General features: G+C 32.6%; 2 protein-coding genes across 2 annotated transcripts; one reads left to right on the top strand and one right to left on the bottom strand.

Annotated features, from left to right (window-relative positions):
* Positions 1-4,785: 4,785 nt before the first annotated feature.
* On the bottom strand, positions 4,786-7,249 carry LOC105109010 (ubiquinol oxidase 2, mitochondrial-like). The gene is made up of 4 exons (XM_011003571.1): positions 6,714-7,249; positions 6,227-6,355; positions 5,153-5,641; positions 4,786-4,996 (listed from the first exon to the last, which is right to left on the bottom strand). The coding sequence occupies exons 1-4, from the start codon at positions 7,092-7,094 to the stop codon at positions 4,937-4,939; spliced, it is 1,059 nt and encodes a 352-aa protein (XP_011001873.1). The 5' UTR covers positions 7,095-7,249; the 3' UTR covers positions 4,786-4,936.
* A 4,513-nt stretch (positions 7,250-11,762) lies between these two features.
* On the top strand, positions 11,763-13,795 carry LOC105109008 (NAC domain-containing protein 100-like). Its single transcript, XM_011003569.1, has 3 exons — positions 11,763-12,366; positions 12,470-12,747; positions 12,854-13,795. Exons 1-3 carry the CDS (start codon positions 12,177-12,179, stop codon positions 13,463-13,465), a joined length of 1,080 nt encoding a protein of 359 aa, XP_011001871.1. The 5' UTR covers positions 11,763-12,176; the 3' UTR covers positions 13,466-13,795.
* The last annotated feature ends 5,590 nt before the right edge of the window (positions 13,796-19,385 follow it).

Below are 19,385 nucleotides of genomic sequence, written 5' to 3'. Positions count from 1 at the left end.
AGTAATGTTTTTTTAAAATAACCTTGAATAGGATTACACCCCACACTAGGGGGAGAATAAGAGAGGTTTTGAAGACCATTAATAAGAAAAGACTTCATTTAGACAAAACAGTGAAGATAGATGTTGGAATTGATCATGTCATTATCATCCAGAAAAAGCAATAAAGATAGATGTTGAAATTGATCATGTAATTATATTGAAAAACCTAAAGGATTAAAAAGATTTGAGTTTCTCATAAAAACAACTGAGGTGATTATGTTCAACCAAACAAAAATGAAGAAAACAAAGAGAAAGAGCTCAAACCCGACACTTGGGAGCATGAAATCCATTTTGGCAAAAAAGTCATAAGAAAAGGTTAGGGAATAAGCACAAGTGATCCTTAGTTTTGAAATCCCTCAATCATCTTTTTAAGCCTGTAAAATATCATTTTTTTTATAACCAATAGCCCAAGCCTATATTATGTACCTAATCAAGCCTTTTTTGATCAAAGGCAAGCAATTTGGATCAGTAGGTAGTGCTTTCTCATGCGAGTCAAATCATTATTCATGCAAATAAAATAAATGCTTTGAATAGATTCAGTTCTCAATAACCCTCAAATTGAAATTTTAACTTTTTATAACTAACTGGATGTCACTTCATCTTTTACCCGAAAGCTTCAAAACATTTTCATCACTTCAAGAACCTATCAATAGGAATCGTTTAAATTCTTGAGAATAAATTTATTTTGAACCAATATCAAAATGATTTTTGTGGTTGGAATAACTTGGAAGTTCTAAGAATTTACATGGAAACATTTCCCTGTAAATAACCCAAACTTTCTTTCACATAACCTCATCCCTTAAAAAAACCCAATGTGAACACTTAGGGGGTATGATCAAGCTGGGGGCAAACACTTAGTAGGGCTGGCTCTATGATTCCTTTTTAAAAAAATTATCGGGTAAAATTGACCACATTTGAGATAAAGGTTGGAAGACAAAGAAATATAATGGCATCAAACCCTTTTCAGAAGTTAATATCACAATATGTGACTTGAGTAAGCAAGGGTGGAAAAGCCATCGAAATTTACTACTAACACTCTAACTTTTGAGAAAAAGAAAGACACTATGAAGAAATGGGGGTTTATATTTCTTAAGCAAGTATACATGTATCTCAATTATAATGTATTTGCTTCCAACACTGACAGATCAGTGTTTCACCATCAATACTTAGATAGTGTGTTTTTTAACCCTACCTCCTTTTTTGAGTGTGCCTTTAAGCCCTTATCATTTAGGCAGTGCATTTTCTAACCCTATCTCCTTTTTTGAGTACGCCTTTGAGCCCTTATCACTTAGGTAACGCGTTTTTTAACCATACCTCCTTTTCAGTGTGTCTTTGAGCCCTCACCACTTAGGTAATGCATTTTTTAAACCTTGCCTCCTTTCAAGTGTGTCTTTGAGCCCTCACCACTTAGGTAATGCATTTTTTAAATCTTGCCTCCTTTCAAGTGCACCTTTGAGCCCTCACAACTTAGGTATTATAAACCCTGTCTCCTTTCCAGTGTGCCTTTGAGTCCTCACCTTTTGAGTAGTGTGTTTTTTAACCCTAACTCATTTTGAGTGCGTCTTTGAGGCCTCACCATCTTTTCTAGGTAGGTCACCCATTACAATTCAACCACTTCTTCATGTTTTTATTTGGATAGGTCACTCATTATAATAAGATCATTCTTCTATCTGAGTAGGTCACCTATTACAACATGACCACTTTTTTGTTTTTCTCATTTTAGATACGTTACCCATTACAACTCAACCACTTCTCCATGTTTGAATCTAGGTAGGTCACCCATTACAATGAGATCATTCCTCCATTTGGGTAAGTCACCCATTACAACACGACCACTTTTTTTTTTTTTAAGGGGGGTAGGCCACCTATTACAATTCAATTACTTCTTTACGTTTCTTATCTGGGTAGGTCACTCATTACAATGCGACAATTCCTCTACTTGGGTAGGCCACCCATTACAACACAACCACTATTTCTTTTTTTATTTTTGGATAGGTAACCCATTATAACTCGACCATTTCTTCATATTTTTTTATCTGAGTTGGTCACCCATTATAATGAGACAGAATGACAACTCTCATTCCAATTTTTCACTAATAAGAGATAAGAATTCTCTGTCTTTTTATATTTTGTTAAAAATATACACATATTTTTTCAAGTGAGTGGAGGATCGCCACAATGTTGAACACCAGCGACAATAATGACTTATTTTTATTTCTTTAAGATTTTGGCATTTTTGCTATTATTTATAGACATATTAGTAAATTTCTTGTAAATAACATATCTAGTCATTTGACAGTGAAATTATTAAAAATAATCAAGTCAATTGATAAAAATAAAAATAAAAATAAAATTTAAATATTTAATTATGAAATATACCCCTGTTTATGGATTTAAATATATATTAAAAAAAAAGGTTCTTGGTGAAAGTTTAATCTTTGTTTATGAGATTCTCACTTGCATGGGATTTCATAAAATTCTAGATGAACGCAATGCTTTTTTGTAAATTATAAATCTAGGATTGTATAGTTTTATACTTTAGAAAAACAGATTTTGGATCCAAATCATTAGAAAATATTAAAATCAAACCCCATGACTACGAGATTTTGGATTTATATATATCATTGAGTCATTGTCATTGAAACAGTAATTTTTTCAAAATTCTTAAACTAACAAGAAATTAAACCCCGTAAGAAAAATACTGTAAAAATACTTGATTTACTATATATTGGAACAATAAATTTATCTAAATTTTTAAACTAAATTCTTATTTCCTTTCTCCTCCTTTATTTTCATATTTAACCTTTCAAAATTGATTTCAAATTGTTTTTCATAAAAAAATTTAAATTTATATTTTTTATATTATTCAATAATTCTAATGTGTTGATATAATTAAAAAAAATCTAAAAATATATATTTTTAATTAAAAATTATTTAAAAAACAAAATTTTTTAAAAATATTTCGAGAAACAAAAAAAAAAAATACACCATCTTTTCCTTAACCACCGCTCGTCATTTATTCCAAAGGCAACCATGTTTATAAATAAGGAATTAAACTTTTATTTCAGCTTCCATTGAATAAAGGTTGTGTGTGTGTATATTTATTTATGAAAAAATATATTTTTAATTAAAATATACTATTAAAAGATATTACATATCACATTACCAAACACATGTTGAAGTAAAAACAAGAAACTCAAATAATATATTTTTAATTTTTTAAAAATTTATTTTTAATATTAGTACAATATCAAAACAATACAAAATCATGAAAAAATAATTAAAAATTTTAAATTTTAAAAAAACTTTCTTAAACACAAAAAAAAATCAGTCTAATACTCGGCATTTATTCCAAAACCAACCATGTTTATAAATAATTAATTAAACTCTTATTTAAGCTTACATTGCAAATTAGCAGCAAGGGTTGTATATTTTCGCTTTCATGCTTTAGCACAAGCACAAGCATGCTTGTTAATCACAACTTCTTTTATTAAATAAAACTTGTTAATACTAAAATGATTATTTTAATGGTTGTAATTAATATCACTATTGATTTTCTCTTTCTAATATCATTTTTCAAATTAGAAATCAGAAAATAATAAAAATAATTTTTTATATCAAAATATAAATTTTTAAAGTTATAGAACTAAATTAAACTTTTTATAATAACTTTGAATTTGCCATCTATTTTTGTCACATTTTCCACTTTGGTTCTTTCTTTTTCAATCTTGTCATCAGGTAATAAATTTGATGGCAATTATTTTTTCACTTGGCCTAAAAAAATATAATTGCGCAAAAAAAATATTTGAGAACTAAAATATGTCACTAAATAATTTTAGCGTGGATTTTTATATTTTTAAAACTTAAGGTGCAAAGAGGACATGTTTACAAAGATAATATTTATTATTGTTTTATTTTTAAAATATTATTATAAAAACTTTTAGTTTTTAAATTGCTTAATTAAATAAGAATAAAATAATTATTATTATAGTCTTATTTAAATAAGTCATGTTATTTTTTATTTTTTTTTAAATCAAAACGATATAATGATATTAAATAAAAAAAATCAATAAATTTTGTACCCTAGTTTTATCTTAAATTGCACTGATGAACCTAGGTTTTTAATTGGGGTTAGGTTGCCTCAATCATCACTCTATTTTTTCTTAATGACAAACCGATTTGAGGCCCCAAGTTGCAGGTAACCAAGGTTTTTTCTTTAATCATATGCCAAAGGCCATGGGAGCCCGTTCCTGGGCATAGATTGAAACCCTGAGAGATTCCTAGGAAATTAGGCTCAAGGGTCAACCAACAAAGATGTGAGGATGACCGATGGCCGTCGCTTGATGGGTGAGGCCCAAGGATTGAAATTCTCTCATGAAGATGTTTCCAGGGATGGTTCAGAAGGAAAAGCATTTTGCATGCTTAAATACAAGCCGCCTATAATCAAGAAGAATGTTTTGGGTGCTTTAGATGATTTCTCATAAGCCAATAATCACCACCAACAACAGGTAATTGGTATCCATAATCATCTGAAGGAATCATATTTATTTGATTTGTCATCATCTGGGGATCACCAGTCCTTTATGACCAGTGCCATCAACAGTTGCTAGCTAACTCTTTGAGCTCCAAAACCAGGCAAACAATGAACAAGCACAACATTGATTTACAAGGAAGTAGGCTTACATTAAATTCAAGTAGTCAACAAAGTTATTTGCAACATAAATTTCACAGCAATAGTCCGTAAAATTTCACAGCAGAATAGAACAGGACAGCAATAGTCCGTAACCATACCACTCTCAACTTTTATTAATTTAATAAAAAAACTTCACTTTTCTGTACACAGTTTTATAGTTAAAAGTTTCCGCCTGTCTCCTGGTAGTGGCAGCAAGCAAGCATTTTAGTGGTAACCGATAGGAGCAGGAGCTTCCTTCAGTTCGCGTCCTTGATAGTGTATGTCCTGCAAGTGATTCAAGAACAATAAATTAGAATTTGAAAAAGAAAAAAGGGCGGTGTTAGAAGCAGAAAATGAATGATTAATTTAATCTATGCAGAGAAGGAAAGGCCTCAGTCGAAAAATCTTGATGAAGTTGGACAATTTCAATCGAATTCTCACCGATGCAAAGTGATTCACATCACGGTGATGAGCTTCATCGGCTCTAACAACCTCAACAACATCGCGGAGGGTGGAGTTAGGAGGCAAGCGCCAATAATCAATAGCGATGGCGGGAGCTGGAACATTCTTAATGTTGCCTTTGTCCAACTCCTTCAGGAACTCGGTGTAAGAATGAATAGCTTCCTCCTCGAGATACCCCACCATGCGATGAGCGAATTTCGGGGAGATGAGGTAGCCAAGGAAGTAGGCATTGAAGAAAACACCTTGGACAGTAATCACCAGAGCACGTTCATACCACTTGGGATTTGCCACCTCCATGAATGTCATGAGATGCATTCGCTCGTTTTCAGCCTCTTCAAGTAACGCTTTGATCCATCCTCCACTGTGCTCAAATCGCCTCAAGGACTTGCAGTGCAGCAGCATGCCTCCTACCATTCCTGGCACTGCTGCCACAGTCTCCAACATCATTGCGCGGCAGCCATACCTTCTCTGTTACATACAGAAAAAAGAATACATCAAAATTTGTTCAAAATTTGCCTTGCACATCCAACAATCTATTTGGTAATTATAGACATTTGATTCCTGGTATTTAAGAACTAATCATCACATTTATGACCCATTTGCGATGCTCATTCATTATCAGTAACAAACAGAATCCCTTTATCTTTCCCTTTGAGAAAGGCAAGAAATCAATAGAGCTACCTTTCTTAAACCCAGTTTTTGGTTTTTCCCTTGACAATTTCATTTCATGGATACATACCAATAGGATATTCCTCTATCAATCTGTAGTTGTCCTCTGTTACTGTAGTTCTGACAACAACAGAGGGTTATCCCTAGCATCCTGTATTGCCTCAAAAACCAACACAGAAATCAAAATTTAGGGTCCAACTGCAATATTTTCACGGATAATCGTAAAATTTTTGTCAACAAAAAAAAGACTTCCATAATTTGTCAATCCAAAGAAATATGCGCAGTCACAGTTTATGAAATCTAAAGATCAGAACATGAAAAAAAACAAACAATTGATTTGATCAAAATAACAGTAGGAAAGAGGGTAAAATGAATCGACCATACCTGAAAGAACAAATCAGTGGGCCATCTGAGAGACTTGACAGTCCAATAAGCCATTTTGTCCAAAAAAGTGACTGGGGCATGATGCTTCGTCAGATTAATCGATAAATCAGCAGAATATGTCTCCCATGGCTTCAATTTCAAATAACAAACCATAAGCACAAGATCAATCTTCAAATACCAACAAGAAAAAGAAACACACACAGATTTGCACAAGACTTTTTATGCATATATATCTTGTCCAGTACAAATCCTTACCGCACAAAACTTAAGAAAGAGAGCATATCTTCAACCTGCTCTCAGACACCACCTTGACAGTAACCAAGAAAGTCCCAGAAAAAAAAAAAACTTTTTTTTTTATCATGAAAGCATGAAACTTGGATTTAAGAAACCAAAACCATACATAAAAAAGAACCCACGAGTCTTTATCAATGTAAAACCAAAACAAAAGACAAAAGAATGAAAGCTTTAGAGAAAGAAACAATCTTACTCTAAAACAATTCCACTTCCACTCAGTTCCGTCTTCTTTAGTTACCCTACTAGGAGGAACACCCCAGTAACTAACAATCGCATTCTTCTCCTCTGCTTTATCACCACCCTCCGCAACCGGCTGGCTATGCTTCACCTCCTCCTGTTGTTGATCTTTCCCGCTATAACTCGCAGTACTCCCATGCCTCAACCCAAAAACCGAACCCCGAACCCAAAACTCACCAATATTCCTACGCACAACATCCCCATTAAACCCCACCGCTTTAGCTGGGACGGCCTCTTTGGCTAGTATCCCACGGGCGGTGGCTGTTGAGAAAGAACGTGAAACCAACATCATGGAACTCACCAACTTGGAGGCTCCCTCGCGACTTGCCATCAACATCTTGATGGTCAAGATCTAGTTCAAAATGAAAGATCAAGAATGTAACAAAAAGGGAAGTTTTGTTTTCTTGGAGGTTTATATTGTTAGAAAGTTTGGAGAGAAAGAAAGAGGAAGGAGTTTTTGGTCTTTTTGTTTGTTGGGGTTTAAGAGATGTTTCTCCTCTATTTATATATATTTAGCGTGTGGGGTTAATTTCCTAATTTTAGTTAATTGTAGGGTTATGTTTATAATAATTAGCTGGCGGTGGCGGTGGAGGTTGAAAGGGAAGGCGTAAAGTGCAAAATTAGGAGAAGTGGGTGGCTCTTATTTTGCCAATTTGAGATATTTTTTGGACCTAAATTTGCTCATGAGATGCGCATGAGTGTCTCCACCAAATTTACTAAAATTACATAATATTCATGTATTTAAGTTCATCTTTAATATTAAGATATTTTTTAAAAATATGTATTATTTAAAAATATATTAAAATAATTCTTTTATATTTTATATTTTAGGACAAGCATCTTTTTAAAAAACATCTGAATACAGAAATTATTATACTCTCTAAATTAAATGGATCAAACTCATTGAATCAATTATAAATTATTCTAAAATTAAAAAAACAAAATTAAAAGTAATAATTCTATAAAAAAAACCAACTCAAATAATTACAGAAGAAATTGCAATATTATTGAGTGAGATTTAATTAATTAATTAAAACATCATCAAAAACATTTAGCAAGAATTATCGATAATTAACCTTCTTTTCAAGGGAATGATTAAGTATGTATTTAGTAATATAATGTAATATGTTTTTTAAAAATACTTTGCAATTAAAGTATTTTTTATCCTTAGTATAAACACATTAAAATTATAAAAAAATCTAAAAAAATAAATTTAGTATTTTTTAATATAAAAAATAATTTTAAAACAGAATAAACAAAAAAAAAACACTCCCTCAACCTTTGAAATTCATTGAACGCAATGAAGTAAGTACAGGGTGGCTAATTTAGAATTTCTATACGGCGTCGTGTGGTGATAAGGGCATAATGATAATCGCAAGGATCATGAAGTTTCCAGATTCAATTTTTTTAAAGGAGAAGTAACAGTGAGGCATTTATTATTATGAGCTGTATAATTTTATATTTTTGATTTGTTTGCTTGGAGACCAAGTTTGCGTGCTGGTCAAGAATCAAGACTTTGACACGCTGGGAGACTCCTCTCCAAGAGAACCGGTCCAGGACCCTGCTATGCTTGGAATATTCCTTTCCGAGAAAACGGGTCCAAGTTTCTTTCCTTGTCCAGAAATTTCTTTACCCGTTTTGCCCTGCCACTTGTTTCCAAACATACGGGGGATCTCATGACACGTAAGAAAGGAATCTATAGTTTTGATGGTCCGATTTCAAACTTCAATAACGTAATTTTAGTTTTTTTATAAAGTAAAATTATATTATTTTTGTTAAAAAAATTAAATAGTCAATAAGTTATAATAAATCTTAACTAAATCACCTGGAATTTTTTTTTTAACCCGATTTTATTTTTATATTATATCTTTAACATTATGTTTCAAAAATACTTTTAAAAAATTTGGAACTTTTTACTTAAAATTAATATATTTTTTATGTTTTCAAATCAATATATTTATTTAAAAAAAAATTAAAAATAAAAAAATATTATTAATATATTTTTTAATAAAAAAATAATCATAACTACTCTTCCATAAAGCCATGCCTAAGGCACCTAACTCTCACTTATTTGCAAATTATTATCCTGTGCACTAAAAAAACGCGGGAAGATGGATTTTAGGCACAACACACTAGAAAATGGATTTGCAATTTTAGAAAATATTAAATCTGATTTAAGAACTAACTTAAAAAAGGATATTGTTATTGAATTATTATGTCAATAAAAAAATAATATTTCATCTTTTTCCGTCAGATCTGAATCAAGTTTGTCTTAATTAACTAAATCATTAAAAATCTAAGAAAGTAAATCGAATTTAAAGATATTAGAAAATGGATTTTAAATTTTAAAAAATATTAAATCAGATTTAAGAATGGAAACAAAGTTTGGCTATGAAATTATCGAGTCAATAAAAATTTAAATCAAGTTTATCTAAATTAAATAAATTATTAAAAAATTAATAAAATTAATCGAATTTAATTGTTCTGTCCTACCGAAATTAAGTTCAATAACCATTAATGCTATGATTAAGTTTACTGGGATTTCAAACCCACAAGCATCCTGCCAAAGAAAACCCATTAAACAAGCTCAAGGAGGCCCAATTAATTCTGTTATTTAAAAAAATAAAAAAGGCTGCAGCCCAAACCAAACTTCACTGCAAGCAACTTGTCTGGGCTCCAACAAACCTTATTATATGGGCAAGAAAAGACATGAGATAAGTGATGCCATCTTAAGCCTTTTTTTACTTCCTCTTGGGCCAACTGGTTTCACAATTAAAAATAATTAAGAGAAACAATTACAATTTATTTTATTTATTTATGTGAATAAACTTAGGCTAGATTTTCATGCTGGAATGGAGGTGCTGGGTTATGTTTGGAGGATCTTGTAATATTAGAATTGGAAGCTATTCTGGAGAATTATACCAAATTTCCAGCAATGTTATGTCTGGTGGAACTCGGTTTAGAACAACGAGAGCCAGGGAGGAAAAAGAAAGTGCGAAATGAATATCCTTATGGACTTGGATTTTTGTGGAAGATGCTGAAAAAGCTTTTCAAGACTAGGATTTTTTTTATATAGTTGGGAGCGTATGACAAGATTTTAGGTGTGGAATGGTTATATGGCTTGAGAGATATAGAATGGAATTGACCAAAAGCTATGGATGAAATTTATGCCGGAAGGGCAAATGCTAGTCATGAAAGGGAAACCTGCAAGGATGACAGGAACTGCAGAGGATAAGATTGCAGAAAAAATGATTTGTGATCAAGGCCAACAAAACTGGTTGCAACTTGGTCAGTTAATGGACTCTGTTGGATGATCAAATAGAGCTTCATGAATTAGAAGTTACTGAAGTGGTACCTGCAGAAGTGCAATCTGTGCTGACAGAATTTGAAGATATATCTGCAGAACCTGAAAGATTACCCCTTCAGAGAACCCATGATCACAAAACTGTGCTTAAAGAAGGGGAAGAGCCAGTTAATATGAAGCAATATAGATATCCTCCAGCCCAAAAGAATATCATTGAACAAGTGGTTCAAGAAATGTTGCGAGCTGGAATTGCACAAATCTGTTAGAGATTATTCTGGCAATTTTTTATCACTTGATGGATAGTGAAATAGGTGCGTAGAATGTTGGTCTCTTCAGCTGTGTTTGATCCCGTCGAAGCCAGTCAAATTCTTCAGCTGCCACTCAGCTTGAGAAAAGCCAAGGTAAGCACCCTGGCATGTGCACAGAAATTGCAACTTTTCGGTTAAAATATCGTCCTGTCACTTATCGAGAAAAATCCATGCAGATCCAGGGCAGCATCCACAGGTTTCACCAAAGTTAAGGAATTGAATCAGGATGGCTCTTTCTATTCTCAAATGAATCTATTTAGTGTTTTCTGATGTGATTATTTGGGTTGAACTGCTGTTTGTTATTGTAAATTCTAGCACATTTCATTAATTGAGTTTGTAATGTTGAAATGAGTTGATGAGGGATCTTGAGAAGGCCGGGATTTCGATTCTGTTGTATCTTGCTATGAAATTTGGATTTTGAACTTAGAGTATACATAAATACATAAATGTATGTTAGGTAATCTATATAATTTATTTAGAGTAGATTTTTATTTATTTATATCATACTTATATATACTTATATATGATTGGTTAAAAAAAAATTTTATTATATAAATAATAATTTTTTAATATTTTAATTAGAATATATTTTTAATCAACAAGTTGGAAAAAAAAATTGACTTATAAAATTTATTTGGATACTTTTTTATAAGATTATATATTTTATGTACAATAGTTAACTAGTTAATATAATCGGATTTAACTAATCAGTCGGTTGAGATAGAAAATTGTGAAATATGATAATCTCTTATTTGAGAAGCACCATATAATTAAAAAAAAATATCACAAAATATTTTTGAACCTAATTGAATTGGTCATTTTTTCATTTACTGTGCTTTTGGTGATTAAAAAAAATCCTAGTGATTTCAGGACTGCCAGACATGAAATTAGCAAAAGTACAAAGTCTTTCTCGCAGAGTTAAATGCACAAAAGGGTTGTCAGTAACCAGACCAGCAGCTATCCCCTTGGAACTTCTCCAGGTGATTGCAGAAGCCAGAGCGGCACAAATGATGGAGACTGGTGGAAAACCCGAGGAACAGTGCAGGATTTTCCGCTAATGAAAGCAGAGCCAAGGTGGATGACCCAGCGGATATCCCATCCGTATTTCCTCGGATGATTACAAAAGCCAGCAAGGCACAGATGGGGGGAGAGGAAGGCCAAGGGAGAAATGGCACAGAATTCTTCACCAATTCAGGTAGACCTCAGGTGGGAAACGCATCAAAAGCTAGGAAAAGTGAAGAAAAGGCCTGAGATTTTATTTTCTTACACATTGGGTGGACATATAAGTAGCCAAGTCAGCTAATGCTGTAGCTGATTATTAAATTTCTAACACCTATGGTAAAAAGATAGATGACTACAACCTACCAAAAAGTGGCTTTACATAGCACGTTTCTTGCTTTCTAATAACAAGTATTTAGGGGCCTCTGTTCCCATCTATAGCCTTTTCTCTTGAGATCTCTCCCTCTTTCAGGTTTCTAACTTTTTAATTCCATGGCTCCTCCCCTTCCCTTTTCTCTATTTATCTCTACCTTTCTTCCTAACTTCCCATAGCTTTATTACGCTTTGCTCTGTCATTTAGCTGTTCACTTTCCATTGAATTCTTTCAGGCCTTGTTTTCTACAAGGTTCCTTGAACCTAGAGAATTAGTCTTGTTTGGTCAGTTCCCATTTGATACAAGAGGTTATATACGAGGGTAGGGGTTGAATTCTCGGAGTTTATTAGCTTCTTAATCAGATAAAGAAAAAATAGTTTTTGAAACAGAGGTCTTCCAGTAGAAAACAAGACGAGGGTTTTAGTGTTTCAAGATATGGAAAACATTTCTGGACTTGGCAAGGAAGATGATGGTAAGATGGATTTGCCTCCTGGATTCCGGTTCCATCCGACTGACGAAGAGCTTATTTCTCACTACTTATGCAAGAAGGTTCTTGACATCAACTTCTCTGCTAGAGCAATCGGAGATGTGGACTTGAACAAGGCTGAACCCTGGGAACTGCCATGTAAGTCTTTAAGCCAACTGATCAATTTCTTTCAATCTTTCTTCATAGAGATTATGGTAAGTTGGGATTTCTTTCTTATGGCCATGGTTTTGTTTGGATGAAGGGAAGGCGAAGATGGGAGAGAAAGAGTGGTACTTTTTCTGTGTTAGGGACAGAAAGTACCCAACAGGTCTCAGAACAAATAGGGCAACTGAAGCTGGTTACTGGAAAGCCACGGGGAAAGATAAGGAGATCTACAGAGGAAAATCACTGGTTGGAATGAAAAAGACCCTTGTTTTCTACAAGGGTAGAGCCCCTAAAGGAGAGAAAACCAACTGGGTCATGCATGAATACAGATTAGAGGGTAAATTCTCTGCCCACAATCTCCCCAAAACTGCCAAGGTACACCCCTCTCCTCTGTTTGTTTCATCTGTTTTTGTTCATCATTCTGACTCTTTTTGTTTTTATTGTTCAGTTATGCTGATGGATTTTTGCTCTTGTATTGTAGAATGAATGCGTGATTTGCAGGGTGTTTCAAAAGAGCTCGGCTGGAAAGAAGACCTATATTTCAGGTCTAGTGAGACTAGGTTCTTTTGGTAATGAATTTAGCCCTTATGGTCTGCCACCATTGACGGAGTCCTCACCCTCAAATGACAAGATTAAGCCCGTGGCCGAATCGGCCTACGTGCCCTGCTTCTCCAATCTCAGTGATGATCAAAGAAGCCAACAAGACACAACCGATGGCTTCAACAATCATCTTTTTGCAGTTTCTTCAAACCCTTCAGAGGTTTTTCCTCGAATCCCACTTCTGAATTCATTCTACTCTCCCCAGGCTGTCGCAGCAACAGGAGATTTACAATATCCAGGTTCTGTTTCTATTCAAGATCACTCAGTTGTAAAAGCCTTGATTGAGAAACAAGGCTCAAACATGAAGCAGCAAAGTTCCAAGTTTGAAAGGGACATGGCCAGTGTCTCACAAGAGAGCGCTGCAGATATGAACACTGAAATCTCTTCTGTCATGTCAAATCTTGAAGTGGGAAAAAGGTCATTTGATGAACAAGAGGCACCACCTTCTACATTAGTCCAATCTATGGACCTTGATTGTTTCTGGAACTATTGAAAAACAGTACTAGAAGGTGAACCTCAAGTTGAAGAAGATCAAGAAAGAGAAGAGCTTCAGTTACTGTTATTACTTATTTTGAAATTAAAATGTGGGCTTGTGCATAGATTTCTTGAATCAAATTGAAAGACAGCGAACAATGTTGTATGTATTGTAAGAAATTATCTTATGAACTATCTCCTCCTCGTCGTCGTTGTTGTCTATATTTGTTTGGTTGGCTGCTATCGTTACTGTCAAGATTGCTTTCGGATGCAGAATCTGTCACATATCATATTTAGTTGGTGGCTAACTGATCATATGTATATACATATATATATGCTATTGGATTAACAAGTGCTTAGTGCTTCCATTATTGAGATTATGCTTACATCATTGAAGATTATAAATCACATTCTCCATAGTTTTATATTGTGTAATTTGGGATTTTAAATGTCAAATTGCGAGGACTCTAACTGCATATGTTATTGCTGTGGGGACTCAATTTTCTGTTCACAAACACAGGTATTTTCATGTCAATTTTTACATATCCAAATCAAACATGTTCTATCGATTCTTAAATATATGGTTTGTAATCGTACAAGTAAGCGTATTTACGATAAATTTTCTTTTCATGGTCTTTCTTTCCTTGAATACAAATCCATTCCACCAGCCTTCAAGAACTCGTCAAGATTAGGTTGAATTTAATGTTGAGAAGAAGCTGTTTGTCTTTGTCGATGAAGATAGCCCACATAATAGCACAAGATAACGCAGCAGAATTTATTTAATAACAATAATTAATAATCAATGTCTACGGTAATAGAATGTTAACCACGATTCAAGGCTTGAATTGCAGCTTAACTCATGTTAATGAAAAAAATTAAAAGATTAAATTAACAGAAACAAATCCTAATCAATCGTTAACAGCTCTCCTCCTCTAATCTTCACAGTTCATGCATTTGATTAATATACAAAATCGAGGGTGAGGACAAGGATTTTAGTTGTGGTTAGACGCAACTGATCTACTAATAAAGAAATTCGATCATGATCTATTCACTCATTTCATGACGGTGCATGCACACACACTCTGTTTTCAAGCTGTAACGCTCTTGAAACATGACGTAAGAATGTGTCATTCATGTCTTTTTTTAAATTTTATTAAATGCTTTGTGCCATGTGGGGTTTTAGGTTTTTGACACATGAACATAAATTTTTGACAACTCTCTTAACTAAGTGGTTGAGTCCAACACGACATGATCCTCGACTAACTATGGAATTCAAGTGCTTCTGTCTTGCACAAGTTTTGTCGTGTCAAAAACAAGATTTTTTTATATATATTCTTCAATTTAGGAAGAATTAACCTAGCATCCAATACGGATATGGGATATGTTTTGTTTTTTATTTTAAGAGTACGTAAATTTAATAGAAAACTCAAACGAGAGATTTATTTTTTTAATTGTATTTATTTTTATTTTTACTATATATTTATTTATTTTTAAGATATTAATAATATAATCGGATTAGTTGTTGTATATATATTTTGTAATAAAATCATTTTTATGTTGCGTATATGTTTTGTAATGAGGATATTGTTAAGAATAAAAGTAGCAATAATATAAAGATAAAAAAAAATATTTTTTTAATTTTAAAAAGTATATATATACTGATTGGATTCTATATTTGCTTTATAAAAATTATCAATTTAAGTTTTATAAATTTAAAATTATTAAAAATTTATATAATTTATAATTTTAAAATATATAAAATTAATCCAGATATATATAAACCAACTCAAACAACCACATTAAAAAAAATAGTTTTAATACAGACGGGGTTTTGTATATTATTTAATAATGGTATCCACAACAACCACAGGGCTTAAAGAATCGTGAGACAAAAGGAAGGAGACATATATTTTTAAAGGCTCTGATAATTATATTTGTCATGTTTACATTATTCAAAGAGAGATATTGTGCTTTGAAGCCGTCTTAAACACTTTCTTATCCTCTTTTTATATTTTAAGAATCAAACTACAACAATACACCATCTTGACATGATAACAAACTCTCAAATATCTCTTTTTTGGAATTTATTTACAAGGAATGAGCAGTACGTACGTAGTTAATGGTATTCGAGAGTGCTGATGATGATGATATGCGAACAAATCTATGAACACTTTCACATAAAAAGTTTTTCGTTCATGGCATGCCACCTTCTTATATGGAAGGGAGTTGTTGATAGATAAGTACAAATATTATTTATATTCTACTCTCATGTTTATATAATTATCTCCTAATTAGTTATGATTTTTATTTCAAAAATCAGTAGACTTTCATTCTAGTTGCGAGAAATTCAGTTTTATTCGTATCAAATGTTAAAATCCAGAGTATAATTACTCTCAAATTATAGGTTTGGTAAGAAAAAATATATTGAAGATTAAATTATAGAATTAAAAATTAAAGAATATTTAGAAAAATATTATCATAGTTTTTTTTATATAATAATAAGTAACTCAAAAGTACCCTGAATTTGAAATTAGTCTCATTAAATTTTATTTTTTTATTTGAGTATTGTGAGTTTTTCTGGATTAAATATAGATCCTTTCATTCAGACTTCTATCTCACTTTTAATTATTTTTTAATTTTTAAATCACATGTTTTCATCACTTAAGTTGTTCTTCTAGATTATCATTTATATCAAGATTAAATAAAATATTTTTTTATCAAAAATAGTTTGTGATATTCAAAATAAAAAATAAAGATACAAAATTTAATTTAATTTGATTCAAAATTCGGAATCAAAATCTCAAAATTCAGAATAATTTTTAGTGATTTAGTTTTTGATTTTCTTGTTTAATTTTCTTGTTTTTGCAAAAATAAAATATGAATCATGTGAGGTGTCGGCCGTCGGTTGCCACAAAATTATGAGGTCAAGTTCAGGGAGAAAGTTAGGCCTTTTTAACGGCCGACACGTAATCATTAGGCCCCCCCTTCGATTCGCGCTGATGAGACACGCGGCTCAGGTTTAGCTACGTCACCATCTCAACTTACATGGCCATGGACCAGTCACAGTGTGCCACATAGGCTGCGATAACGTGCGGAACCACTCCCAGCTGTAACCTTCATTTCAGCTTCAGGCTCGTGATAATATGTATTAAAATAATATTTTTATTCTAAAATAATTATTTTTAATATTAATATATTAAAATAATTTAAAAATATTAAAAATTCTCAAAATACAAGAGCACCGGCTTCCGCACACTCATCTACTTTGAAAAGCACCCTACGCACCTTTCATTCATCATATATAGACTTCTATACGGCTATACCTCTTTCTCATAAAGTCAATGTTAATTTTGTCAAAGAAATATTCATAGATTTCGTCTGAAAAATCATACAATTTCTTCAATCAATTTACAGATAAATTAAAATTAATTTTTTTAATATTTATAGTATATTTAAAAAAAATCTTGTAAAATATTGATTTGAAGTTTTTTAAAAATTTATTTAACTATACTTTTAAAAATATATATTTTTAAAGAATAATAAACTAACTTAAAATTTCTTAACTCAAACTAAAGAAAAGGGTTAGTTGAGTTTTTTTCCCTTAGAAAAGTCTGGAAATCGATTGAAAGAAACCAAAATCTTGAAAAGAAAACAATAATGCATCTCAAGCTAGGACGAGGAAATTGGGAAGAAGAGTGGGAGGGGGGGAGGGAAGAAGAGGTGGGGGGGTTTGCTCATGTCGACCTCCTTGCGTGGTCATCGCTAAGAAACCTGCGCAGGAGCTGGCCTCCCTGTTCATGTCCTTGATCTCCACCTCTTACTGTCTTGGTAACGTATCCTGAATATCCAACGGAAACACTTAGTTGAAATATTTGACTTTAATAAATCAACTTCATCAACCCGCTAGTAAAAAATTGTAGGAGTTGGGTAAAGAAAAAAGCACACGATCAATACTAACCAAGCCCACGCATGATTTTCCACCTTTCTCACAGTTTCTAATGGGTTTTGGAAAAGAAAAATGAAACTATTACGCATGCTGATTGATAGAAATTTTCTTCATTCGAAGAAACTCCTCTCTGTAGGTTACTTCTCATTTTTTACCTTTTGTATTTTTTACAAAGTTTTGATTTTTATTCTGTTTTTTGCAAGATTGGCTATCTGGGCACCGTTTTTTAAGACTTTAGCATACATGGTTTCAGTTTGAAGTCCATTTGATTATCCGAATGAGTGAAATTGACCCTTCGTGTTGCTTTAAAAACCCTATCACTCTACAGTAATGTTTTATTTTTTATTCTAATTTGTCTTGTGCATGTTCAATGTGGGTTGGATGTGATTCATGGATTGTTTAGAATATGAAATGGTGAAGTGAAGATGGGAGCTTTTTTAGGTTACATTATGTGGGCATGTTGCTTTTGGGCTGTTTTTTTTCTCAAATGAATTGATTAGTTGTTTTATGTGACACTTTGAGGTCATCTTTAGTTTGTTATTGTGAATTCTACTGCCTTCTGTTATGCTGGAGTTTGGTCTGTACAAAGGAGTTGATAGGTATCTTAAGAAGGTAGGAATCGTGATTCTGATTGTATCTTGTTATGGATTTGGATCTGCAGGAATTTTGTGGGAATGTGTTTTAGTGATAATCTAGTTGCTTGAAATGTTTAATTCAGCATTACTCTAGAATATTAAAAGGCTGAATCTTTTCAGAATTGATAGCTGAATTGTAGGTTTTTGTCCTGCATCGTTGATCCTTAATGGAACACCATTTTTATATATTATGATCTGAACTTAAAAGAATCTGAAAACAACAGTCATTGAGAATTTTCTAGATATATTGCTTCTCTGAATCTGGAAATCGAGAAGAAGCAAGGTAAAAACTGAATTGGCAAATCTGACTTCCATTTGCAATGCACATTTGTTATTTAGCTGACGAGAAGAAAACTGGTTTTTGTTGAGAAATGGAAAAGGCTATTTTAACAACAAATGTTTCAGGAAACTACCTTTTATTTACATGAAATCTAAATTTATCTTCCCTCGTAAGTGCAGCATTATGTGCTTGGGAATGCATTTTATGGAAAAGGAAGAAAAATAAGAATAAAAAGTGTTGCTTTTACATCTATATGCAAAGACGTATACCTGGATTTCAAAGTTGTAATTTAACATGCATAAGGCGTAGCTCTTGTTTGCGAGACTTGATACAGAAAGCACTCCTGCATTATTAACTGGCTTTTCAATACTCAAGTAAAAATGTGGTCTGCACATTGATTTTGTTGCCTTTCTGTGTTTGCTATGTTTTAGAATTGTGAGGAGGAAATTTGGAAACATGTCATCTTGGATAAATCCACTTGATATAGACATCATGTTGCCTAATGGATCCATGTTTTGGTGACTTTAAGGTGAAAAACTTTGGCTTTGCTATTCCTCTTGGGGGACTCATAAATATTCACCCCGTTTCAGGATATTCCTGGAAAGACACGCTCTGTTATTCATCTGTCTAGAGCTTGGGAAGCTGCTTTATCCAATGTCTTATACGTTATTCTTATTGCAATATCCATTTTTTGGTGTGTTTGTCTTTGTAATCGTATACTTGTCACTCGCTAAAATTCAATTAGCATGATTATATTATGTAAGTTGGTGGAGTTCCTTCCTGCCTTTATTTGGAAGCCTATGATGACTCTTGCTTGCATGCTCGAGTACATGTGCATGTATGATTTCCATTTATAACAGATAGTAGTGCAATGCAGGTAGGTGGCTGACACGACGAAAAGATTGATGTCTTCTCCTAAGTGCAGGAGTGTCGAAGTAATAAATAACCCGGCAAGACCGGGGTCGAACCACAGGGAGGTTATTTGTACAAATTATAAATAACAATAATACAACAACAATAACAATAACAATAACAACAACAACAATAATAATAGTAATAATAATAATAATAATAATAA

Source organism: Populus euphratica, unplaced genomic scaffold, assembly GCF_000495115.2.
Source record: "Populus euphratica unplaced genomic scaffold, PopEup_1.0 scaffold204.1, whole genome shotgun sequence".
Lineage (NCBI taxonomy): Eukaryota > Viridiplantae > Streptophyta > Magnoliopsida > Malpighiales > Salicaceae > Populus > Populus euphratica.
This window is presented reverse-complemented; position numbering and strand designations above follow the sequence as displayed.

Coding starts and splice junctions, on each gene's coding strand:
- LOC105109010 (XM_011003571.1), bottom strand. CDS start 7,094: ATGTTGATGGCAAGTCGCGAGGGAGCCTCCAAGTTGGTGAGTTCCATG. Junction 6,356..6,713: donor GGAAGTGGAATTGTTTTAGA/GTAAGATTGTTT, acceptor TTGAAATTGAAG/CCATGGGAGACATATTCTGC. Junction 4,997..5,152: donor ATGTGAATCACTTTGCATCG/GTGAGAATTCGA, acceptor AATCACTTGCAG/GACATACACTATCAAGGACG.
- LOC105109008 (XM_011003569.1), top strand. CDS start 12,177: ATGGAAAACATTTCTGGACTTGGCAAGGAAGATGATGGTAAGATGGAT. Junction 12,367..12,469: donor TGAACCCTGGGAACTGCCAT/GTAAGTCTTTAA, acceptor GTTTGGATGAAG/GGAAGGCGAAGATGGGAGAG. Junction 12,748..12,853: donor ATCTCCCCAAAACTGCCAAG/GTACACCCCTCT, acceptor CTTGTATTGTAG/AATGAATGCGTGATTTGCAG.